This window comes from Carassius auratus, linkage group LG30F, assembly GCF_003368295.1.
Source record: "Carassius auratus strain Wakin linkage group LG30F, ASM336829v1, whole genome shotgun sequence".
NCBI classification, from domain to species: Eukaryota; Metazoa; Chordata; class Actinopteri; order Cypriniformes; family Cyprinidae; genus Carassius; species Carassius auratus.
The window spans coordinates 3,249,863-3,277,255 of NC_039294.1; the positions used below are offsets into that span (position 1 = coordinate 3,249,863).

The 27,393-nt window shown below is 34.4% G+C and overlaps 2 protein-coding genes across 2 annotated transcripts in view; one reads left to right on the forward strand and one right to left on the reverse strand.

The window, feature by feature from the left end:
- Positions 1-1,772: 1,772 nt before the first annotated feature.
- On the forward strand, positions 1,773-20,920 carry gusb (glucuronidase, beta). The gene is made up of 12 exons (XM_026240630.1): positions 1,773-2,045; positions 3,680-3,865; positions 3,947-4,128; positions 6,242-6,384; positions 7,124-7,311; positions 8,185-8,328; positions 9,896-10,074; positions 12,718-12,864; positions 16,278-16,362; positions 17,707-17,883; positions 18,955-19,090; positions 20,277-20,920. The coding sequence occupies exons 1-12, from the start codon at positions 1,830-1,832 to the stop codon at positions 20,423-20,425; spliced, it is 1,932 nt and encodes a 643-aa protein (XP_026096415.1). The 5' UTR covers positions 1,773-1,829; the 3' UTR covers positions 20,426-20,920.
- Positions 20,921-26,934: 6,014 nt separating this feature from the next.
- LOC113068058 (vitamin K epoxide reductase complex subunit 1-like protein 1) overlaps positions 26,935-27,393 on the reverse strand; it is a 52,097-nt gene continuing 51,638 nt past the window's right edge. The window contains exon 3 of the mRNA XM_026240631.1: positions 26,935-27,308. Within this exon, the coding sequence (XP_026096416.1) occupies positions 27,082-27,308 (227 nt within the window). The 3' untranslated portion in view covers positions 26,935-27,081. The remainder of the gene's footprint in view (positions 27,309-27,393) is intronic.

The window sequence follows — 27,393 nt, forward strand, 5'->3', positions numbered from 1 at the left end:
GTTTTTACAGAGCGCTGCTGGGAAAACACAACAGGAAATGAATGCTGGATTTGTCCATGACATGATGGCTCATTTTAATTGTTTACTCAGTAAATAAGGGAGATCACGGTATCAAGATTATGAACATTGTTGTAACGTAATTTATTACTGTTTGTATTTATTTCTCATGCATTGGTTTTGATGTTATGATAATTTCTAAATCCCCCCCCCCTTTTTTTTTTTTGGAAAACATCATCATTTTGTATCAAATGTGCTATAAAAATAACCTTGCTTTATCTCTTTGAAAATCACATTTAGAACACATTGGAGTACCTCAAAGAGCTTAAAAAAGAAAAATGAGTGCTTTACACTTTATTTGATCGGATATTTCGCAATATTTGTTTTATTTCCATTTGCACTTTCAGGTAGCCTATTTTATATACAAATTTTGGCACTGTTTTGCCTCCATATTGCATTCACCCGAACGGACTGTATTTTGCAGTTAATCGATTTAATAAACCCATATTTTAAAGAACTTACCTCAAACTTTGTGAGAAATGTTCAAGACACCCAATGTTTCCTCCAGCGCTGCAGGGGGCGGTAGAGAGGCGACTGCAATGCCAACAAAAACACCTGCGCTCCAAATCTAAGCCTTTCTTTTACTGTCTATGATCTAAGCAGACTTTGAAAAATAAAGTAGAATTTCCACAATATTACAAATCGAATTAGACTAAGTTTGGCCTTTTTAGTGCGAGTTTGCCAATATACTGCATTTTCCAGACTCATCTGGTTGATTTCTGTCTCACCTTAGAGACTTTAAACATACTTAGTTAAAGCTGTTAGGTTTACTGAAGGTGCATAAGGGTTTCTGTAGCCACAGTCTCCATTAGAAACCATTATTCTGTGTGCACGTATTCAAATACATATAATGTAGATGCTTCGGCAGTGTGAACTGTTTGAGAGTGAATCTTGAGTGATATGTTGTCTCCCCCTCGTGGTTGAAACGACACCTGCACTTTCGACTTTTTATATCACATATTTAAACGTTTGAATCTGTGGGGTATTATTTGTTTGATATTATTCAGGCTTCTCTAAAATCCTTGATTTCTAAACACTATTTTTTTGTCATAAATATATAATATAGAATAGCCCACGATACAGCCTATAACAAATAGGATTAGTGTACATAAAATGCATGGTAATCATCATCGTCATTATTGTTGTTGTTGTTGACTTTTTTTAAGGGACTCATTTTAAAGAATTACAAATACAGACAGGGTACAAAAAATAGTATTAATTATAATATTAAAATAAAAAAAATCAAATCAAATGATAAAAATAGTGTTACTTTACATTTTACAGCTTTCTTATTTTTTAAGCATAACATTGTTTTAAAAGAAAAAACATATTTCCCATATATTTACAATTATCTATACGTAATACAGTTAGCAGATTATTGAAACAATATTCCTTACTATAAAACATGTCACAGGAATGAAACAATTTCAAAAGAGCCTTAATGAACGAACAAAAAATTGACCAAAAAAAGGCTGAATAACAACTCTAAAATAATTAAATGAAGGCATGTTTCTAAACGTAAAGCACAAAACGTACAATATGTCAATATTACACTTAATATATATATATATATATATATATATATATATATATATATATATATATATATATATATATATATATATATATATATATATATTTTTTTTTTTTTTGTTTGTTTGTTTTTTGTTTTTGTTTTTCACTTAAAATATATGACGAAAGGTAGTTGCTGACGTCACGCGCGCAGCGGACGTGCTTCAGTGTAAACAGACCGTCGAGCAGAGCAGCGCGTGATGGGCTCCAGCGGAGCGGAGCGAGCGGCTAAACGCTTGTTTCTGGCCGCTCTGTGCGGTGTGTGTCAGGCGCTGCAGGGAGGGATACTGTTCCCCACAGAGTCTCCCTCCAGAGAAGTGAAAGACGTGAGCGGCCTGTGGAGCTTCAGAGCGGATCTGTCTCCGGAGCGGAGCCGTGGCTTCGAGCAGCAGTGGTTCAAGGGTCCTCTGGCCGAGGTCACGTGAGATCTGGCGATACAAACTTACACAAATAAGCACAACTATCTGACTAAAAACTCGCATTTGAGATATTCCAAAGAGCTTCTCGAGCTTCACAGACATTTTTCACTTTGTTTAGTAACTTCCAATTGTTTTAATCCTAATGTTTTTCTATCTACTTTCAGTTTTAAAACTCAGACATATAACGTTAGACCCCAATCAATGTAATATTATGTGGAAGTTAAATTAATTTGTAAGATGCATGGGTTTTCAATCTTTTATAGATGGTACCACCCCCAACCTCAATTTAAAATAAATATCAGAATGATTATTATTATTTTATTCGTTTTAAAAAATAATAATAATACATGTATAAAGGTAGTTTAATCTAGTGTATATAGTGTTTATTTTTAAGTTTATTTATTTATTTACAAAGCAGTATAACATTGCTACAATTTCAAGCAGCTGAGAGAAAAAAAAAAACTTAGACTGCTTTTGTTTCAAACACTTTTTAAACAATTCTGTTTGCATTTTCTGTTCAGTTGGCAGGCTTTTCCAAAGCAGTGTACCTTGATCTGAAAATGTGAATTGTGCAAATCTCTTTTTCTCTCTCTTTGGTACTGTGCAAGTCTGATTAGTTGCACCTCTTGTAGTGATCCCCTTACTATATTTTAACATTAAGTGGCATATAATGCCTGGAGCAAGATTATTTACACATTTAAAAACAATTTAATAAAAGACATATTAATAAAAATGTTAAAAACTAAGCAAACTATGTTTTTGTATAATATTACAATGATGCCATCTATTTGGTTTCTTGTCCAAAATGTTTAGTGTTTGATTGTTTAGAGATTGAGAAACCTGACTCCAGACAAGTTACCTGCTTTTAGAGATAAATACGGTCTAATCATGTAAAAACAACTCTGATTGTTCTACACAGCCTCTTTACAAGCACATCAAATTTCAAACGATAATCTAAAATAAGACCTTAATATTTAAATATTCTCTATTGCCTTTTGGTTGATCTTAATTATAAATCCACTAATTTCCTTCCTTCTTATTGAAAAAACATTGAGACCTTTCAAGGTCAAACAGTTGTTTTTCAGCCACTGTGACACACTCTTTGTTAATATATCTGCAGCTAAGCATGGAGTCTGTGCTGATACATACATTACTGTGTAGTCTGCATATAAGTGACATTTAGCTTGCTTACAACAAGTTGGTAAATCATTGACATAAAAGGAAAACAACAGTGGTCCCAGAATCGACCCTTGAGGGACACCCATCTCATTGTTTCATAAAGCTCATCTTGAATTATTTATTCTAGATTTAAAGTAACATTACATTTGTTTTATACTTACTATAATACTGTCACAGTTACATACCATATACCTAATTAAGAAAATTTATTTTTATTATTTAAATTACTTTTTGCATTTATTTGAATTACATTAACCTGGTTATTTTAATCTTGTGTGTTATAATTTATTTAAGCATAATTTCTTCTTTTGATCTTTTTGCACCATAAACTCAATATGTGACTATTGTCGAAGTCAGCAAGCCTATATAATTGCATAATATTGCATATTAAGCATGCATTTAAAGTGTGTTCTTAGGTGTTTATTTTTGTGATTGTGTGATTTTTATTCTAGACAGGGCCTGTTATTGACATGCCGGTGCCGTCCAGCTACAATGACATCACACAAGACGGCAAAATCCAGGATTTCATTGGCTGGGTGTGGTATGAGAAGGACGTATGGGTGCCGTCGCGCTGGATCCAGGACCGAGGAACACGGATCGTGCTCCGAGTGGGAAGCGCTCACTATTACTCAATGCTTGTAAGTCTGTGGGATGCAGATGGTTGTCTTTGACTCCTGATTTGTCACAGTCTCAGGATCTGTGTTGTGTCCATCTCTCAGTGGGTGAATGGGGTCAAGGTGACTGAGCATGTGGGCGGTCATCTCCCGTTTGAGGCGGACATCAGCGGCGTTCTGCGGCAGACGAGCGTGAACCCGTGTCGAATCACCATCGCTGTGAACAACACTTTAACTCTAGAGACGCTTCCACCGGGAACCATCCAGTACATGAACGATCGCACCAGGTCAGACGTCATCGATATAGTGTTTTATCAGACCCCCAAATGTCTAAATATTACTCAAATAATATTTCAGTTAATTTTCTACTCCTAGCACTGTGCTATTTTACTGTGTATTATTTATTTATTTATTTTTAATCATATTTTTTATTAATTTAAATTATTGTTTATTCATTATTTTATTGAGATTTTGGATTTAGGTGTCCTTTTTACATGTGTTTACTATTAAAATAACAATAAATTATGCATAATTACACGCAAGTATTCCTAACATTAAACATATAGTAAGTAAACTGTACTTACATGTATAATAACACTGTAACAGGGACACCTTAAAAGAAAGTGTAACCCTTTTTTTTTTATTATATAAAAAAAAAAATTACACTTTAACTGTAAATAATTATAAATTAGGTGTGGGAGGCCCAATGATTAAACATGATCACAATGAGATTATTTCAATTATAAACATGTTAATATAGGCTTAATACGACATATTGGGATTTATTAAACATCCCCAAATGAAAACGTTGTCCACATCAGTCCATAGAATTACAAACACTCAAAAAATGTTGTATGCAAATTATTTATTATTAAGTACCTAAAGAATAATATTTTCGTATTTGCAATTTAAATAATAAATTATTGATACTGTGCATCCTTGTATCTATATATTCTTGACTCACTGTGCTGTATCGACACAACCCCTATTATAAATATGTCTAAATATTATTCAGAAAATATTAATGTTTATTATTATACTTCGGTACTGATTATAGCACTGTACTTTTCTTTATTTACTTATATATTTTCTTATTTTAAGCAACATCTTCTGTATTTCTATTACTTTAATTTTGGTTTGTGTACTAATGTAAACCTGATTTCTATATATTTTATTATCATTTTTAAACCGTTTTTCTCTTCTTCTAGCAGTCCCATATTAACTCTGGATGATCATATTAAAGGTCCTGTTTTACGCGCTTTTTTGAAGCTTTCATTGTGTTTACAATGTGCAATATAACATGTGTTCATGTTTCGCGTGTAAAAAAACACAGTATTTTTCACACAGTTCACCTATCTGTATACTGCTGTTTTCACTGTCACAAAAACTCGCTGATGACTTCCTTGGTCTATGAAGCCTCTCCTTCAGAAATACGTAACGAGTTCTGATTGGGCCAGCGGTACCTGTGTAGTGATTCGACAGCAGCTGAGAGCAGGCTGCCCTCCTGGTAACGCGATTGGGCTAGAACATACGTGCTGGAGATGTATTTATAATCACAGGAGCGTTTTTACTGACGAGATGCGCATAAAAAAAAAAAAAAAAAAAAAACACTTTTGTTTTTTTTGCACAGCCCTAACATCTAGTTAACAAAGCTAAACAGCGTTGCCCTTTGTGTAATAAGTTACAGAAACTGTTAAATGCACCAACTTAAATAATAAAATACACTTACTGGTTGTGGTCTATAAACAACGCCTTCTCCAGACAAAGAGGGAACTGCTCCATCTTTCAGGAATAATCTTTGTGCAAATCCAGCATTAAACTGATTGAGATTGAGAAAGTTGTCCTCAGCAAGCTGTCCTCAGCAAAATGTGCTGCACATAGTTTTACATGTGCATTATAATTTTCGGGAACCGAGTTAAACATAAATTGTAACCATTAATGTCAAAGTACAGCGTTCCTGGGAAGCCCAAACAAAGGTGATTGGACTCAGAGATGAAAAAAAAAAAAAAAACAGCGTTTCAACAACATGGCAACAAACACAAACAGCTCTTCCTTCTTCTCCGTCGGAGCGCAACAAGGCCGCGCCCCCTGTTTGTGAATTAATGTGGGCGGTGGTTAGTCAAAAAAACTGTTTTAGTGACGTTATTACTGCAGGAACTAGAGGGCTGTAGTCCAAACGGGTCGTTTTTTGTAGGCGAATTCTGTTAAATCAAATATCTCGCTTGGCATTGAACTTTGAGCTTTAGAATTTTACAGATATTATTTATACTCTAACAACAACATTACACACTAACTAAAGTTTGAAACATGGAATCACGAAGAAGGGGACCTTTAAAGCCTATAACCAGTATATAACTGTCCTAGACGTCTCATGTCTTTATCATCTTCTTTTCCTCTCAGATACCCCGCTGGCTACTTCGTTCAGAACACAAACTTTGATTTCTTCAACTACGCTGGAATACACCGATCGGTTCTGCTGTACACCACACCACAGGCGCACATTGATGACATCACAGTGGAGACCACCTTCTCTGATAACATCGGTGAGTGCCCCCCGAAATCTGTCACTTATACACCTTATTTTTAACAAAACAGCATGCTTGGATGAGTGTAACATGATTGCAATTTTCATAGAAACCTGGAATATGTGTGTGTGTGTGTTGCTTCATCAACTTGAAATTCATTAACACATGAAATCAAAGCCAAATTGTAAAATCGAAAGACTGAAATAGTATTTTCTAATAAAACATACTCCAAAAATTCACATAAACCTTTACAAAAATAATTTTTTACAGTCTAGGTTTTGTTCTTTTTTTATTGGAAAAAAAATATATTCTGTGTTTATTAAGAAAGGCACTAAATAATAATAATATAATAATAAACTTTATTGTATATAGCGCCTTTAAAAGTAGCATCTCAAAGCACTTTACATAAAAAAATGAAATTAAAAGATACACAGGCAGTAAAAATCTAACCAAACAATAAAATACAAAGCCACAATAACAAACAAAAAAGTAAGTTTTAAGGGACGATTTAATATATTGATATATATTGATTGTCTGTATGTTGTTTTTAGCATCTTTTATATTGCTGGCTTCTCAAAGAGACATGAAATGCATGATATTGCATTTAAATCATTCATATTTTGCATTGTTTCTTCTGACTGTGTTTTAGTTATTTTAATGGGAGTGACGTTATTTTCTATGATTACTTTAGGCCTACACATGCTACCTTTATAAACGTTGACTGGTTTAGTCCGACTCATCCGATCCTGTGTTTCAGGGCTGGTCAGTTTTAACGTGTCCGTGTTGGGCAGCTCTAAACCCGCTGTGAAAGTCACGCTCTCGGCTCACGACGGCAGATGTGTGGCTTCGGCCGACGGCTCCAGAGGAGTCCTCAAAGTCACTGACGTTAACCTCTGGTGGCCGTATCTGATGCACGAGAACCCAGCGTACCTTTACTCCATGGAGGTCAGTGTCCAGAACAGTGTCCACACTCTAGAAGCACTTATCTGAACTAATGCAATGTTAACAAATGCAACCTTATTGTGAAGCATTACCAAGTTTAGAGATTCATTTTTGTGAATCAGTTCAAACCAATATTATCTTTTTTTTATTTTTTATAATCATCTGAATGTAGTAAATTGAATTTTTTCTCAAAATTTTATTAGTTTTTTTGTATTAGTTTTATTAATAACTTTTATTATATTTATTTATTATATAGCTTTTAATTTTATTTTTATGTTTCAGTTATTTTAGTACATAAAGGAAAATGAGAAATGTTGCATTGGAAATAAGAGAAGTTGATTTTTTCTTTCATTAATGTTTATTGTATTTCAAATAACAAAAATGTAACAACTATACATTTACTAACTATGTTATCCCTGGTTCACACCTGTGCATTTATTTAAAATTCTGTTAAAAAACAAAAGGAAAATTAGATTAATTTCCATCAAACCAGTGTTATTTTAGTATCACTGAAAAACTGTTAAAGGTTTTATTAATAAACAGAATTAGTTTATTTTTCTGTTTTCATTTTCATTGTATGAAGTTTAGTTTTTTCTTATTATGACTGTATAGTTAATATCTTTATAATTTTTTGTTATATAATTTTTTTGTGAATTTGTTTAGTTTTAGTTATGTTACTAAAGAGAACAAAATGAAAAGTTATTTATTTATTATAGATTTAATATATTGCTTGTTTGCAGCATTAATCCAACATATTTAAAGATGTTTCTGCATGGCGTTTTTCATGCATTTAAAGTTTCAGTTTAAAATACTGTACATGTAGATGAATATTGAAATGCATTGGAGCCATGAAACCTGTCTGATCTGGTTTTGTAGGTTCAGGCGACCGCAGAGGACGGACAGACGGATGTTTACACTCTTCCTGTTGGAATTCGTACCATTAAAGTCACCAACAAACAGTTTCTCATCAACAACAAGCCGTTTTACTTCCATGGGGTCAACAAACACGAGGACGCAGACGTGAGTAACAGCAGAGGGCAGCAAAATCAGACACAACACTGACTGACTGATAGCAGAAAATATTATATTCCCACCTTCACATCAGTTCAAACCTCTATGACTTTCTTTTCAAGTGCAAAAGTTTAAAGTTAAAGCTGCTCTTTTGCAAGTAACTGAGGTTTGGAAGCTTTCAAGCTCCCAAAATGACAAAAACACCTTCAAGTTTCATAAAGTAGTTCATAAGACTCGTGTGTTATATTCAGAGTCGTCTGAAATCACACGATAGCTTTGGCTGTGGAGCAAACTGAAATGTTATGCATTAAAATAATTAATAAGCAGAGAAATAAAAGAAATCAATTGGCTCTTGTGTGCCAATTACAATGCTTGACTTAATGAATGCACACATAATAATTTATTTTATATTATATTTTTTTGTTTATGTAATTCATACTAATTTTAAGTTTTAAATTATTAATTTATTACAATTTCTAATTTATTCTAATTACAATGTAAAAACATTAATGAACGTGGACACGGATTTATTATTATTATTATTATTATTATTATTATTATTATTACTATTATTCATATTTTGTGCATTTATTTGATGTTATCAATTTTCCTTTTAATTTCTGTTTCTGTTTTAGTAACTGTTGCTTTTTGCATTTTAATTAATCTTTATTTTTTTTTTAATTTCAGTAATTTTAGTACTTAAACTTATTTTACTTATAGTAGTTGACAAGGGTAATTAATTATTAATTTTAATTTATTCTAATTCCAATTGGAATGCAAAAAAGGAATGAATATGCTCATGATTTGCTTTATTATTATTATTAATAATATTTTGAGTTTTTTTTATGATGTATTATAAATTTATATTATGTATTATCAGTTTTTTTTATCAGTCATTTATTTATTTATTTATTTAAATTATAATTTAATTTATACTATTTTTGATTTTGTAATTTTAAAACTTTTATTTTTCTAATTCCGCCTTTCAAATGTATTAATCATTTGAGCTTTTATTTCATGCATTTCCAGTTTTTATTTATTTTAATTGTACATTTAGCTTTGGTAATGTTGTTATATGTTATATTGCACATCGTCTTTTATTTTATCATTAAGCTCAGTGTTAAAGTTAATATGGTTCTTTAGGGTCTTGCTGAAAAGTCTGTAGCATACTTAGGTAAAAATTTCTCATTGGTAGTGTAAAAGTCAAAAACAGCTCAGTTAACAGCGATCCGTTTCGGTGCATGTCCCTTTAAATGTTAATGAGCTCTGCTTGCCCCGCCCCTCTCTTCCTTTACATGTAATAGTGGATGTACCATCCAATGACCCCTTTAACATTCTGCTACACAAAAAAGTGGTACAGGTTTGAAACAGAGTAAATGCTGACAGAATGTTGAAACTATGGCTTTAAGAGTGTGATTGTGGTAAAAGCAGCTGATATCAGCTATTAACTGACCACTCTACCACACAACCGCATCCTCCTGTACTTCTCATTATAGACACACACTGATCCTCACGCAGCAGCTATGAAAGTAAAACATGCTTCAGATCTCACTGAACCCTGCGGTTTGTGTGGCAGATCCGAGGGAAAGGCTTCGACTGGCCTCTGGTGGTGAAGGACTTAAACCTGATGAAGTGGATGGGAGTGAACTCCTTCCGCACCAGTCACTATCCCTACGCCGAAGAGATCCTGCAGATGGCTGACCGGCACGGCATCGTCATCATAGACGAGTGTCCTGGGGTGGGAATCAAAGACATGTGAGACGTGTGAGACGCCGTCCCAACATAGTAGCAGCTGAGCCTTTATTGAGGGCTTTACAGTGTCTAGTGTCCCGTTACATCCCTTTGTGTATATATTATGTCTGTCTGAAATGATTACAATCCTGTAAGAGATGAATCCAGGCCTGATTTTTTGACAGGTCAATGTCAAGGTCATCTTTATTTATATAGCACCATTAAAAACAACAACTGATGACCAAGGTGCTAAACAAAATATCACAGCCTTTAAATTACAACATACAGATTATACACATTTAAAATCACTAAATACACAAATTAACTAAATACTAAAGAAAAGTTTTCAATTGAAATCATGAACCGTAGTAGCAGTTCTAAAGTACACAGGTAAACTGTTTCAGAGTTTCGGTGCAGCAATGTAAAAAGAACAATCACCTCTTAGCTTCAACCTAGCCCTTGGATCATTTAGTTGTCTCTGATTGGATGGCCTGGAGACCATTCAAACACTTAAAGACCAGAAACAGCACTTTAAAATCCATTCTAAAACGGACTGGGAGCCAGTGCAAGGGAATTAAACCTGGAGTAATATGTTCTCGTTTTCGAACACCTGTAAGAAGCCTTAAAAGAAAGAAAGAAATGGTTTTACCTGGGCTAATCTGTTATTCAAATTTGAGAGTGCTATCAAAAAACACCCAAATTCTTCACTAGTGATTTGACAAATGGACCAAAATATATACAATAGGAGCTAAAGGCTTCTGAGGATTCAAAAACTATAAACTCCGTTTTGTTTTCACTGAGATGCTAAAAGCAGCCAAATGTATTAAATATCATAAACCCGTCTTTTTAGCCAACAACCGGACATGGGTGTCATGTAGGCTAATAAAATATGTGACCCTGAAAAACACAAAAGCAGTCTTAAGTCTCTGGGGTATATTTGTAGCAATAGCCAAAAAAAACATTGTATGGGTCAAAATTATAGATTTTTCTTTTATGCCAAAAATCATTAGGACATTAAGTTAAGATCATGTTCCAAGAAGATGTTTTGTAAATTTCCTACCATAAATGTATAAAAATTTAATTTTTGATTAGTAATATGCATTGCTAAAAACTTCATTTGAACAACTTTAAAGACTATTTTCTCAATATTTAGATTTTTCTGCACCCCTAGATTCCAGATTTTCAAATAGTTGTATCTCAGACAAATATTGTCCTCCTAACAAACCATACATCAATGGAAATATTATTTATTCAGCTTTCGGATGTTGTATTTTGACATTTAAGACTGGTTTTGTGGTCTAAGGTCACATATGTTTAATGGCGCTGAATTTGTATTTAACGTAATTACAATTTAATAAGAACATCAGAAATGTATAATTAGGCTATATAACATTTCCTTTCCACGGTTATTCGAACAGTGAATAAATTATATATAGAAAGTGACATTATCACTAAAATTGATCTATCGTGAGTTTTAGTACTCTCAAAAAATAAACAAAATAAAAAATTATTGTTATAGTCACTGAAGCTGTATACACTGTGAAATTAATCTCTTACAAACATTGTACATGCATCAGCGCTTTGTTATTTATGATGAAAGAATTCGCAGAATTTAGTCAAAGATCGTGCACACACTCAAAACTGATGAGTTTCCGAAGCATATAAAGTGAAAATAAAATCGGAGCAAGGATAGAGCCTTGTGGGACGCCGCAAGTAAGAGGAGCAGCACCTGTCCTGAATTCTCCAATATTAACAAAAAAGCTTCTGTTATAAAGATAAGACTGAAACCTTTTAAGAGCATTTCTCCGAAAGTCGTGAAATGAGGACTGCATGGTCAGCTGTGTCAAACACTGCATTAGCACTAGCACCGCAGACTTGCCAGAGTCAGCAGTTAATAAAATATCATTTAAAACCTTTACCAGGGCTGTTTCTGTAGAGTGGTATTTTCTAAAACCTGGTCACTGTTTCTTGAGACCAATGTTGTTTTAGTAGTATTTATATGCTATTATAGTATTTATCAATATTTAGAAGTTGTTTTAATTTTTATATTTGCAGTTTTAATTTTAGCAATTTAGTTAGTTTTTTAGGGCTGTCAAAATGGCTGAAAAACTTAATTCGAATTTTGTGCTTAAATAATATTCTAATTTAAAATGCATCATTTCAGTTAGGGTATAGAATTCAATTCAAGTTTATTTGTATAGCGCTTTCTACAATACAAATCGTTACAAAGCAACTTTACAGAAAGTTATGTTTCTACAATATTTAGTAGTAGCTTATGGTGGTGACTCTCAGTTTGTGCAAGTTTGACAGGATTTATTGAAAAATTAATACAAGACGTAGTCAGCCAGATGATGAACATTATTAATATTATTAAATAATAATTATTATATTATAAGTTTATTTATCTACTGTGGTGTGTTCCACCTGCATTTTGGTGTCTTTCTTTTTCTCTCAGTATGTGTCAGAATCTCATAATATGTGTCAACCCTGTCAGATGTCAAATATTTAATATAACTATTGGTATATCTAGTATTTAACTGCCGTAAAGAATGAATTGTCAGTATTTTTATTACACTGATTCATTTGTAATCTCAGTCTGTTGAAAGTGTTTTGGTCTATTTCCAGATAATCAGTGTGTGTGTGTGTGTGTGTGTGTGTCGTCCTCAGACGCAGTTTTGGGAACGTTTCTCTGGCTCATCACCTGACTGTAATGGAGGAGCTGGTCCGGCGTGATAAAAACCACCCGTCTGTGGTCATGTGGTCTGTGGCCAATGAGCCGGCGTCTGAAATGCCCCCCGCCGGACTCTACTTCAAGTGAGTCAAACTGAATGATAAAGCCTCCTTTAATGGCTTCAGTGGTGCAGATCACAGCATGTTCACACTTAAAGGAGGATAAGACGGGTTAAACCCTTACCTTCTTTTGTTGTTTCCAGACCTGGACAAATACAATTATTAATACAAGTGAATTTAAATAAGTTAAATAATACAATTCAGTTAAATAAATAATTATTAAATTAGAAAACAATAAATAAAATAATAGATGTTTTTGACCTCAGTTGTAGTATATACTAGGCTTGACTTGTTTGTCATTGACTTACATTATATAATTGTGTTTTTAGTATTATTTGTATACTCTTATAGTAATTTTTAATATTTTTAGTTAGGTTTTATTATATGCATTTTCAGTTTTCAATTAAATTTGGGTAATTTTAGTCATTTTGTTAGGTGCTTTTGTTGTTTTTACAGATTTTTTTACATTTACATTTAGTTGTAATTTAAGGATAATAAATCATTTAATAGATAAAATAATTAAATTAAATAAATTGTTACATTAAAATAAAATACAGTGAATAAAAAAGATACAAATGAATAAAAATTTTAATTATTAAATTATTAGAGTTAACATCTAAATACATGTCTGGGAAATCAATGAAAATTCTTGTAAATTTTTTGAAAATGAGATTTATAAATCATGTGAAAGCTGAATAAATAATCTTTCCATTGATGAACAATAGAACAATATTTGACTGGGGTCTGAAGGTGCAAAAAAAAATCAAAATACTTTAAATCTCCTTTAAAGTTGTCCAAATGAAGTTCTCAGCAATGCATATCTCTGCTCATCTCTAATGATTGGAAATGTAATCCTTTACCATCTTTGGGTATCAACAGCTCCTTTGAATCTCATTCAGTTACTGTTACCTACATCTTAACCTGTTAACTGTCACTCACCTTTTTGAAGATAGACATGAATGTGCATGATACAAACATACATTTTTATAATTCATGACTGAAAACATTTTGTAACATGATTTTGATGTACCATTTACATGGTAATGCAATGTCTGATTTTAAAATGGGTTTTGAAGGATGAATTTTGAGATTTTATGTTTTCAAGTGATATATAACTTCTGATGATTTCTAAAATGTGATAGAGAAAAAGGCAACGAGGAAGTCTTTTTTTTAAACAAAGGTCAAAGCTCCTTTTGTAATGTAGATTTCTGAGGGTGCACTCTTGTCATAAATTCATCTATTACTTTTCCTACATAATTTTTAACAAAAAATATTGGTAAAATATATATTTGGGAGTCTTAGACCTTTCCAACGATATATAGTTTGTCAAGATTAGATTAGATTTGATTGTAATACAGTATAGTCAACGTAGGCGTCCCGTATACGGGACGGGGTGACATTTAACAGGTTAAAATACATTTTGTAGTTGTCTATCGACCCCCGGACCATTAGGTAACTTTTTGGATGAATTAAATGTGTTGCTCTCAACCTTTCCTGAGGATGGTACTCCCCTAGTTATGCTTGGAGATTTCAACATCCATCTAGATAAACCTCTGTTTGCTGATTTCCACACTCTGCTTGCCTCTTTTGATCTCAACCGAGTGTCAACTACTGCTACTCACAAATCAGGCTACCAACTGGACCTTATTTATACGCGACACTGCTCTACTGATCATGTTCTGGTTACTCCACTGCACAGGTCGGATCACTTCCTTCTCACTCTTAACCTCAACATGGTCCCTGACACATCACTTACCCCTTCACATGTTATCTTTCGACATAACCTACGCACACTTTCACCCTCCCGGCTATCTGCAATGGTTTCATCTTCACTTCCTTCCCCTAAACTGTTTGCATCTTTGGATGCTAACAGTGCTACTGATACTTTCTGCTCCACTCTTACATCTTGTTTAGACACTGTTTGCCCCTTATCTTCCAGGCCAGCCCGTAACACCCCTTCTGCCCCTTGGTTATCTGATGTTCTACGCGAACACCGTTCTAAGCTTAGAGCTGCTGAAAGGGTGTGGCGCAAATCCAAAAATACTACTGACCTTAATGTGTATCAGTCACTCCTCTCTTCCTTCTCTGCTAATGTCTCTACTGCTAAAATGACATACTACCATAACAAAATTAACAATTCATCTGACTCTCGCATGCTTTTTAAAACAATTTCCTCTGTCCTTTGTCTTCCTCCTCTCCCTCCTGCTTCATCTGTAATATCTGATGACTTTGCTATGTTTTTCATTTATAAAATTAAACACATCAGTGCACAATTTTCCACACCACAATCAGTCAAGCTCATATCACCAGCAAACTTACACTCATTTACATCCTTCTCTTCACTCTCTGAGACAGAAGTCTCCAAACTCATTCTTTCTAATAACCCCACTACTTGTCCGCTTGATCCTATTCCATCTCATCTCCTTTAAGCCATTTCTCCTGCAGTTGAACCTGCATTCACTCACATCATTAACACATCCCTCCACACTGGTGTTTTTCCCTCATCATTTAGACAGGCACGTATAACTCCACTACTTAAGAAACCCAACCTCAACCCATCTCTTTTAGAGAACTACAGACCAGTTTCCCCTCTTCCTTTCATTGCAAAAACACTTGAACGAGCTGTGTTCAAACAAGTCTCTACATTTCTCACACACAACAACCTCATTGAAAGCAACCAATCTGGCTTCAGAAGTGGACACTCAACTGAGACGGCCTTGCTCTCAGTTGTTGAAGCTCTAAGACTGGCAAGAGCAGAATCCAAATCTTCAGTACTTATCCTGCTTGATCTGTCCGCTGTTTTTGACACGGTTAACCACCAGATCCTCTTATCAACCCTACTGGCAAAGGGCATCTCAGGAACCGCACTCCAGTGGTTTTAGTCTTACCTGTCAGATAGGTCCTTCAAAGTATATTGGAGAGGTGAGGTGTCCAAGTCACAACATCTAACTACTGGGGTGCCTCAGGGCTCAGTTCTTGGACCACTTCTCTTCTCTGTCTACATGGCATCACTAGGTTCTGTCACTTGTTAAAGCACTTATATATCATTGCTCTTTTGTTGTTTTTGATTGCTTCCATTTTCCTAATTTGTAAGTCCCTTTGGATAAAAGCATCTGCTAAATTACTAAATGTAAATATTACTAAATATTTACCCTAGGAAATCTACAAAATATCTTCATGGAACATGATCTTTACTTAATATCCTAATATTTTTTGGCATAAAAGAGAAATCTATAATTTTGACCCATACAATGTATTGTTGGCTACTGACGACTGCTTTTGTGCTCCAAGGACACATATAATCATCCAGAAATTGTGTGGTGTCTGTAAATGTTATCATTTTTTTAATAATAAATTAATCATAAATGATGGGCAAAGTCAACATTTTCAGGCAATAAGTGTCAATAGGTAAATTTTTTAATGATATTTTTCTGAAGGGAACTGGTGTCTCATACGAAATCTCTGGATTCCTCTCGACCGGTTACATACATCACAGCCAGCAACTATGCCAGAGATCTAGGGGTGAGACATGTCTATTTACTTTTTAAACATGTATTTTACTTGTGAAGTAACCATTTCACAACCTTGCGTCTATTTTCCTTTTTATTCCAGCTGTTTGAGCGGTTCTTATCTTCTATTTCTCACAATCATGAGTAGATCTGCGTCATTCAGACACAGTCAGTCATTCAGTAAATTTACTCTAGATTACTCCCCTGAACTATGTTCACTCGATCACTTCACTCTCTAGTAGATAAAACATGTGCTTCCTCATGCCGCACAGACCTTATTTAACCTTTTACTCCTTTTAGTTCTCATTCTAGTGACTGGTTTATATTAATAAACTTATAAATGAATACATTTCTGACTTCATGCTGAAAAGATTCCCTTAAAAACACCAGTTGTATTTTTTTTTTTTTTAGAAAATATAAAAATTTCTAGTAAATTGCTTAAAAGTATGCAAATCAGATCTTTTTTATAAATATACTTATATTTTATGCATATGTAGATATTTATTATCATCTTTGAAATTTCATGTTACTTGCCTTTTTTGTAATTATTTGTGAAATTTACTAACAATTTCTGAGTGAAAATTGCTTCAACAATTTATTGTGTATATTTGGAGGTATATATATTCATAGATAGATACATACATAATTTATAGATGTATATACTGTATAAACAATTTGATAAAATATGCAAATCTTTCAAATTAGGAGTCTTTTGTCAAGAATATTTAGATTTTATATATTTTTAATACATTTGTTATTTGTCTTTCATCTAAATTTCATGTTAAATTCAATGTGTTACTTGCCTTTTTTGTAATTATTTGTGAAATTTACATTTTTAGTGTATATTTGGAGGTATATATATTCATAGAAAGATAGATAGATAGACAGCCAGATATTTGCAATGAGCATTAAGCTTGGAGATTGAACATGCCACTTAAGAACATTCAATGACTGGTCACTGAACCAAGCAGAAGTAGATTTGGATGATTACTTTGGGATGGCTGTCCTGTAGGGCAAAAGAAATTAAGCAAATCCACTTGTACTTGATACACTTGTTATTTTTTCTTTCAACTTCAAAATTTCACATTAAATGTAATGTTATGTGTAAATTTCTAGCCATGTCTGAGTTAAAACTGTTTTTACACATTTTATCAGTGTATTTCTGGAGATAAACACAGGAGATATGTCATGATCTTTTTCCACCTTTACAGTTACACAGGCTGTTGATACTGTACCGTTCAGATTTCTGCATTGTTGCAAATTTTTGTGCATATGAACAAATTGATTTAGTTTTGATAAGTGAGCTGTATAAACAGGAGAGGGAGTGTTTGTTGATTCGCTGTGTTCTGCTCGTCAGGCTCCGTATGTGGACGTTATCTGCGTGAACAGCTATCTATCGTGGTATCACGACCCGGGTCACACAGAGCTCATCAGTCTTCAGCTCAACACTCAGTTTGATAACTGGTACGGCAAATACCAGAAACCCATCATCCAGAGCGAGTACGGAGCGGACGCCGTGCCTGGCTTACACAGCGTGAGTCCTAAACACACAGATTTCATTAATATACTCCATTTCAATCCATCATCCAGTCATCAACTCATCATCACTGACAATCAAACTGTTCTTTAAGTATTTGAGATTATTAAAAAAATGACTTTTGTGAACTAGTCCTATGTTTTTAACTCAAAATCAATAAAATTAGTGCAGTACTATTCTCTAATCTCTCTAGGTCAATAATTATCAAAACAAAATTGCATTTGGATAACTATAACCCGGTCATTTTCTAATATGTTCTTTACATAGTGTACCCAAAGGCCTATAAATCCTAAAAGGAAACCTACAAAATCTCTCAAAACTTTGTAAAATGATACATAATTTCATTCTAAACAAGCATGCAAACTTTAAGAGAGATTGGGCAAAAAATAACACTCTAATAGTTATAAAGGTTAAAACACAGCGTTGAATGAGAAATTGCGATCATAACCTCTAGATGGTAACAGAAGACTAATGGGCTTATTAAACTCTGAAAAAGTACTGTCCACAGGTTTTCTTATGGATTCATGCTTACACATTATAAAATCACACTTCGTCAAAGTTTACCATTTTGTTCATACAGACATGTATCAGTTTTTACAATTATGCCAGATCATGATAACAGTGAACCATGAAAATTACATATTTATACACTTAAAAAAGAGAACACTTGCAATAAGTATTGTGTCATCTATTATTTATTTCATGTGTGTTTCAATGTGTGTGCATGTCTCCTTATGTGTGTGTGTCTGTAAGCATGCTTACTGAGTATTAATATGCTAGTTTATTCATTTATTCTTAGTGTCTGTGAGCCTATTCTCCATTTTGGATGTGTTTTACTGTCAGCCATACGTCCAGGTTGGCCTAGACCATAAAAGCATACCACCTTAAAGTGTTTGAACCCCTGTGATCAATGCTTGCAGCTATATTTATTATTATTATTATTATTGTTGGACCAATAAAGTGTGTGTGTGTGTGCAAAATATATATTTTTAAATATAAGTTTTAAGTACAGTTGGCAAAAATAGTATGGTTGGCGAAAACTATTTACAGCTATTTGTCGTCCTGCAGGATCCACCCATGATGTTCACAGAGGAGTATCAAAAGACGGTCCTACAGAACTACCACAACGTGTTCGACCAGAAGAGGAAGGAGTTTGTGATCGGAGAACTGATCTGGAACTTCGCCGACTTTATGACGTCTCAAAGTAGGAAACGACCGCAGCCTTTTCCTTTGCTCTGAACAGGTTTATCTGGAACACATAGCACACATTAACTAGCATGTTGCTCACTCATGCATGCTTTAGATAGGAGTATGAAACCACGTCAGACGGATCCTCAAGTACCAGTATGGAATCTGCAGACTTTATTTGCACATTTTCTGCGCTGATTAATAGATAAAAACTCATAGATTTTAAGTTTAAAAGAGTAGTTCATGCGGAAATAAAAATGTTCTCACCTTTAGGCCATCCAAGATGTGGATGATTTTGTTTCTTCACCAGATTTGGAGAAGTGTAGCATTGCATCAGTGTCTCATCAATGGATGCTCTGCAGTGAATGGGTGCCATCAGATTGAGAGTCCAAACAGCTGATAAATACATCACAATAATCAACAGCAATCCAGTCCATCAGTTAACATCAAAAGATTAAACAAATCCAGCATTAAGATGATTTTAACTGTTAAGTCCATAATCCATAATAACGCTTCCTCCAGTGAAAAAGTGGTCAGGGGGCTGTTTCATAAAAGAAAAGTGGGGATTAATTTCCAAAACTAGACTTTCAATAACCTAATAAATCAATCAGGGCAAAAGAGGTTCCATAAATGACAATTTAAGATCACGCAATCTAATTCGATCCAAGTTCAATGAGTCAAAATAATTTAATGGGCACACTCATTCTTAAGCAGCTATTAAAGAGTTAGTTCACCCAAAAATGAAAATTATGCTGTGTTTTACTCACCCCAGGAGCATTCTAGGTGTAAATGACTTTCTTCTTTCAGACGAATCCATTCGGAGTTATATTAAAAATTGTCCTGGCTCTTCAAAGCTCTATCGTTGCAGTCAGCAGTGCTGCAGTGCTTCAGTCCAAAAGAAGTGAAATAAAAAGTGCCCATCCATAAAAACAGTGTCTCATGGAAAGTTGTGTTTTCCTCAGTGCATAACTGATATGTCACAGGTATATTCTTAATCTAAAATCGATGTCAGAAAGTCATGCAAACATCTATTTTGCTGTCAGGAGCGGGCGAGTAAATGAGCTAAAATATGCATTCTTACAAACTACTAGTGCAATTGAGTTAATTTGTATTTCTCATACTAGTTAAACAGAGCATTCATTGGTGCAATGCTACATTTACAATAAATCTTAAATCATGCGTTACTCTTTCTCTGTCTCCAGATATCATTCGAGTGGTCGGGAATAAGAAGGGAATCTTCACTCGGCAGCGGCAGCCCAAAGCCGGAGCATTTCTTCTGCGCGAGCGATACTGGAGGATCGCCAATGAGACAGGTGTGCTGCCCACCTGGGCCAGGTATCCCTGCCTGTGAGCCGGATTAACTGCTTCCTGTGAGGACAGACCAGGTCAGAACGGACAGGATTTGACTGAAGAAGTCCATGTTTTTAATTGCTTTTAAATCACAGTAACACTATTAAACTGGAAGAACTTTTTCTGGTGTTCATCCTCTGAGATTCATATTGTGAATGAATGTTTGCAATGATATTGTGAATCTACATGAAACCTGTCAAGAGCGTGTCTTGCTCATATTTCACCTCAAAAGAAATAAACAGACCATAATTCTGGTTTAAAGAAACATTTAGGACCAGCAACTGCATTATTATAAGACAAGTTTCCCTCCAAATTCATTAATGCAATAACTCTTTATTTCAATTGTGGAGTATTTACATATCTTGGTCATTTTTGTTGTACTTCCTTAATATAACAATAATAACATGACAGTAATCATATCTAATGATAATCTAATAAAGATAATGATTAAGAATGAGAATTGCACCAAAAAAAAAAAAAAGAGTTTGAGTGTAAATCAATTATATTATTCAAACTGTAAATTATTGGAAATATTTGTTATACTGCCTTAATGCAGATTTAGATTTAAACAAAATATATAATTGCATTACAGTAATAAAAAACATCTAATGAGAATCTAATAAGGATCATCATTGAGAACAAAGGGGGGGGGGGGATACAACAAGAATTTGAGGCCAAAATGCATACCATTTCGGGGTTGTTTTTTTAGGTGAAATGTGATCTGGATGTGATCTTCATGAGATCAATCAGGTTTCTACTCATCGCCACATTGCCCATCAGGCCACTGTGTACTTCACTGGCAGTACTTTATTAAACCATCATTTTCTATGAATTTTAATAATCTTGTAATAACTGGCTCCAGTCCTTTATGTCCAAAATATTTCTCATTTAAGTTCAATCCCAGTTAGTGTGTGTTGATTTTTGTATGATAACAGAGTGTACTTTAATTGAATGACTTCATAATAATCAATGGAATGAATCCTTTGTGTTTGTGGACATTCCAGACATTCCTCAGCGATGTCATCGAAATAAACGACATTCCACGACATCAGACCTGAGACTCATTAATGCACGTTATTGTCATCAGAGCTGTTAGTTCAGCATGTGCTTTATTACACAAAGTGCTGTGATGTGCTTTACTGCATGCTAGAATGTTGAAGAATCTCTCGTTCCATAGACTTCCTTGATATTGTAAGCTACACATCTATATTAGGATAAGAACTGTTTCATCTACTTGGCAGCAAGAAAGAAAACTAAACTTGTGGAGAAGTTATTGACAGAAAATGAGCTACATGAATAAACTAGACCAAAAACGAGATTATTTTTTGTCTTTTTTTTGTTCTTAAATCAAGATGGATTTACCTGTGAAGCAAAATGACATTAGATTTTCTGTCTGTTTCTTACTTGGATTAGAGGGGGAAAAAAAGTCAAGAAATATCTGCCAACTGGGCCAGAAAATTAAACTTAAAAACTTTTTCTGACCTCATTGGCAGATATTTGTTCTTGGTTTATGCGAAAACTCAGTTTTGATCAGTTTCTCAGAAAACAAGGCTGCTTATATTGCATCTCAAGTAAATGTATCTTGATTTAAGAACATTTCAATATTTTCGATACTGGAAAACAAGAGAAAGACACTCAGAAAAAACATCACTTTTGCAGTGAAGAACATTCTACAATAGATTTAGATTTAGATGACTGCAGGAAAGACTGGAGTAGAACTAAATGAAATGCTGGAACAGGCACTTTTCTCATTTCTGCCAATTTCAGCATGCAGTGAGAAATGCTCCAAATACTGGTATGCTACACTTTTGTCACATGACCTCAGCATGTTGCATCTTGGGAATTCAGTTTAGTGTGAAAGTTTTGAATTTGGCATTTTCTGCAGGTCTTATAAAGTCCTAAGTCACTTTTCCACACATCGTGGCCTTAATTCAGAGCAGAAAGTCTTAAATTCATAAAGTAGTGGCATCAAATGTTGCACGCAGTCTTAATTTCCAATACAAATATCTAAACATCCTTGGATCAAGATACATTTACTTGAGATGTAAAATGAAGAGACCAAGTCTTGGTTTCGGAGAAACTGAACACAATTAAGTCTTTGCTTAAAAGAACAAATGTCAGTCAATAGGGAAGGGAATGAACTTTTCCATTCGTATTAAGGTTGGTTTGTTCTTGTTTTCATCATAAAATTACTTTTTATACATCCAGTGCAATCAGAACGTACACTAAAAGTTATTTATATATTGTAGTGGTTGAAGACGTCTTTTCTGCATAGTGCATATTTCTTAAATAGTGCTGCGACAAACAGAAATACCGTAGGATGTTATTGAAAACACAATATAGCCAATGGTCTCTCACGAGGTCAGAGGTCAAAGGACAGAAGGGCTCAAGAAAGGTCTGGGGGAATGTTTTAATGACAGATCAAATCCACACAATGACACGCGTTCAGTGTCTCCTCCATCCGATTCCCAGACACAGAATTCCTACGACGTCCTTTTCCCAAACTCCTCATCCATGTAAGAAAATACAGCATTTTTTGGCAAATACAGAAGCAAACCGAAACACAGTTTATTCTCCACAAACAAAAATTCCCCAACAAGGTTCAACTGGGAATAAAAACCAAGGCCAAACATGAAATCCATCCGTTTCTCATGTCTGTTCATCTACATCGTCATAAAGACGAATTACATCAGGAAATAAAAAAGAAACAGTGCTATTTACTTTCGGAAACTCACAATGTACGATTCTCAGGACAGATGTGCTCTTTGCAAAAAATATCTAAACTAATTGGAAATAATACAAGATAAGTGAAGGAACAACCAAACCACTTTACCAAACATCTGGATTTAGGTTTACAGCTTTTGCATTTTAAAAGGACATGGTCACCAATCTCGGTCTTAACTTACCCATATAGAGGCACGCAGAAAAACTTAACCAAACCGGTTTGAGTCGAGGCTGCAAAGCTACGCCGTACTCCAGGCCCAGAGGACATACAGAAGGCACTTTTAATGAATTCAACCTTGTGAAGGCAACCCTTTTTCATTGTTTTGGGGGGATCTTGTCATTTGAATAGGATTTAAATTTAATATGCAATAAAACATTGGGGTTTCCCCGCCCAAAAGCCTTAGATGTCATCTTGTTTAAAGTCGACAGAACTTCAAAACCAACTTAATGCACTGGGAAAAAAAGTTTTTTGTCTTAATTTCAGGATGCATTTAAATCAAGACAGATTTACTTTAGAAGCAAAAAGAGTTTTGCTTCCTGGAAAAAGTACCAATTAAATGTTTGCTTAAAATGAAAACGATTACTGTCAGTGGGATCAGAAAATGTATCTTGATTCAAATCGAAAACACGATTATTTTTCTGACCTCTTTTTGGAGATATTTTGTCTTGTTTTAAGAAAAACCATTACATTTTTATACACTTTTTCAGAAAACAAGACTTTACACAATAAAAGAGTTAATTTGCAAAAACATAACTTGGTTTTTAACAATTATTAGAAATAATGTTTTTTTATTTTATATTTTTTTATTGTGCATTCTAATTGATCTTGATCAACTGCAGTTGGGTTATTTTGACTTGGTAAAAAAAAAAAGCTAACTAACACAAAACACAAAAATATGACAATAACATTATATATAAAAAACATTTTAAAAAAAAAATTGTATAAAAAACCCAGATTTATCTGTCTTTGCAAATAAACTCTTCAATATCTCATGTCATGTTGCTTTATCTTGGATTTATGAAAGTCCAGATATCTGTACTGGAAGACAAGACAAAAATACTAAATAATAAAATGATTTTTGCAGTGAACACCTTCCTACTTTTTAACAATGCACATTATTAAAATTTTCCTGTAATATTTGAAAAACTTGATGCACACGAATTTTAAGATCATGTTGCTCAGGTTATTGGTTAATAAAAAAATATTTAGACAATCGGATAGCCTTTTCACAATAAATATCCAGTTGCACTCTGAAACATTTCTAAAGTAAAAAGGGTTGCAAACGGTTTCATGTCGAGTTTAATTGGAGAAATTACTGGCATCATAATTAGTCTGTGTGACCACACGCAACTAATGTACAAATCACAGAAACTCCTGTAGAACTGAGCTTTCGATTTGTTCGCCCCGTGGCAGAAAACCCCTTTCAAACACAAATACGGCAAACACTAGCTGTGCTTCACAAAAGTATCATCATCTAAAGAAAGCTCAATAAATTAAACCAACCAGTCGAGGAATAACTTACTTTAGTTTGAGAGAAAAAACATTTCTAAACTTACAGATTCACATGTTTTCCAGTAAACAACGTCTTTTCAGTGTTTGGTCAACTGAACAGTCTGTAAATCAATCTCACTTTCATTCACATCGTTTCATGTTCACTACACCGATTCAATCTGTTTCTCTCGACTTTAACAACTCATCACATTTCCATGACCCTGTACTTAATATCACTTACACAAAGCACACCTGATGGCCATTCGAAGACAGAAATGAGCTCAACATCACTAAAAAAAATGATGAGTACGAGGAGTAGTTTGACTTGTGCAATACTGGATTGGATAGTTGGTTAATTCAGATCGAGACAAAATAAAGACTTTCAATGTCTAATACAACAGTGCAAGTACTGATAGAACACAAACTCTTTAAAACAAAGGTTTCAAATGGGGGTTTACACAGCAATTCCCATTTAGAAGAACCATTTTTGGTTCCCCAATGAACTGGTTTTGTATTTTAAAGAACATTTGGCGGAATGGAATGTTTAAAATGGAACCATCAATGACCCTATCATTAATATCATGGATCTAAGCACAGACACCGAAAGATCTGATGCATTTTGACTCCAAACGAACTTAAAGATGGACTAAAACTGGAAGGTTTGGACTTTTCTGTTGCATCTGTTGACATCAAAACAGCTAGACTTGTAATTTCATGGGAAGGTCAAGGCGACGGCAGATTGAGGGGTTTCTGGGTAACAGAAGTGGGGAAAATGACTTTACAGTAGATGCAACTCAAAATATTCAAGTGGAAATCAACTAAACAAAAATTATCAACTGTAGTTTTTGAGTATGAGGAACATGACAAAATAAACCTAAAAATTCAAGCACAAAGAATGGAAAAACCTCTATTTACTTCTATAAGGATCATTAGTGTACAACAATAAAAAAGTAATCTAAAGTTGACGTCCGACAGGAACACACTGAAAACATCCCAAATTATGTTTTCGATCAGAATTTGTTGGAATTACCAAAATTAGGAGTTTCGGATTCGTTTATTAACAATACGTTTCTTTCTTCATCAAGAAATGTGGCGTTCCATCACTTGCTCAGCAGTGGATCCTCTAAAGTGAATGGGTGCCGCCAAAGAGCTGATAAAACATCACAATATTCCACAAGCTCGTGTCTTCTCCAGATGTTCACTGATGAACTGGAGTGCTGTGGATTATTGTGATGTATTTATCATCTGTTTGGACTCTCATTCTGACGGCACCCATTCACTACAGAGCATCCATTGATGAGACACTGATGCAATGCTACATTTCTCCAAATCTGATAAAGAAACAAACTCTTTTATATCATGTATGGCCTGAAGGTGAGCTATTTTCCTTCTTTACTTCCTATTTCACTTAAAACCAAACCACGATTTGGTGTTATGAGCACTGACGGAGAAATAAATATCTTTTGATTCTAACAACATTACAACTTCATCTCAAGAACAGTAATTCCAACACACCAAATGCAGGGTTTAATCTGGATCAAGACCCCCTTAGGATGAGTAAAATGCTAAAACACTTGCGCAAAGATTACCCCGCCGTTGAAAACACTCATAGGAAGTGACGGACTTGCCGTAGATTGGGACTTTTTAATGTTTCAACAGTAAAACACAAACTAGTCTGGAATATTGCTTTGCTTCAGCTATTTACAGAACTGCAAAACAAACCAATAAAAAAAAAAAAAAAAAAAGTAGTCACAGACAAATCTGATCTACACGCATACAGCTCACATTCTTCCATGTTTCATGAGTGGTCCTCTTCCAAAACCATAATTAAAAAACTAAATCTGTAAACATAAAAAAAGAAAAGAAAATTCAATGACACTTTATTTTCAATAGCAATCCGTTGTTTTTGTGGAATCATCTCTGCGAGCGGTACATTAGCCTCATGATCATTCGTGTTTACCCTTTATAACCCTTAAATACAGTCCCGCTGGAATCAGCTGCTCCCGAAGAGCAACCACTTTCCCAGTGGATTCAAGTAAACTGAATTTCTCACATTGTTTTCTCCATTATTTTATTCCTCAGGGAAAGGACACCTTCTTCTGTTTGTTTCCTAAGTGCTTTCTGACCGCTCTCTCTCTCACGATCAAAGCACAAACCTCATTTTCATCTCAGGGAACAAAGAAAACCAACGAGAAATCAAAGCGGATAAAGATTTGTGTTTCTTGTTTCCAATCCGTCTCTGCAATGCAATAAACCTGTGATCTGTGGCCCCTAAAGATACATGTTTTCTTTCCTTGTTTAATTTTACACACACACATACAACAGAATGAACATTTGTCTCCTGGTGGCAAGTCACAAATTTTTCAGAGGTCACATTTTCCCCACGTGTTGGATGATTGGTTATCCTTCTCTACTTTTGCTGTTGTTGTGTTTTTGTGTGTCTAGTCCCGCTTGGCTTGGAGCTGCTGCTTCCAGGCCTCGTTCAAGTAAACCAGTCGCTTGTAGTTGAGCACAAACAGGATGAAGTTCAGTGCGTATGTGGTGATGCAGATGAGGCAGAAGTCCTTAAGGACGAAGTAGAGGATGTAGCACAGATAGAGGGAGCCCATCACTGACGCGATGGAGGTGGTCATGAGAATCAGAGCCGCCATCGCACTGGCCGTCAAACCTAGACACACACACACACACACACACACACACACACACACAGAGAGAGAGAAAGAGGTTAATGCACTGGAGAACAACAACTGACA

Excerpts from the sequence above, each read along its gene's own strand:
- gusb (XM_026240630.1), top strand. The coding sequence starts at position 1,830 with ATGGGCTCCAGCGGAGCGGAGCGAGCGGCTAAACGCTTGTTTCTGGCC. Across the intron at positions 8,329-9,895 it reads ACAAACACGAGGACGCAGAC|ATCCGAGGGAAAGGCTTCGA; the intron begins GTGAGTAACAGC and ends TTTGTGTGGCAG. Across the intron at positions 17,884-18,954 it reads CCGTGCCTGGCTTACACAGC|GATCCACCCATGATGTTCAC; the intron begins GTGAGTCCTAAA and ends GTCGTCCTGCAG.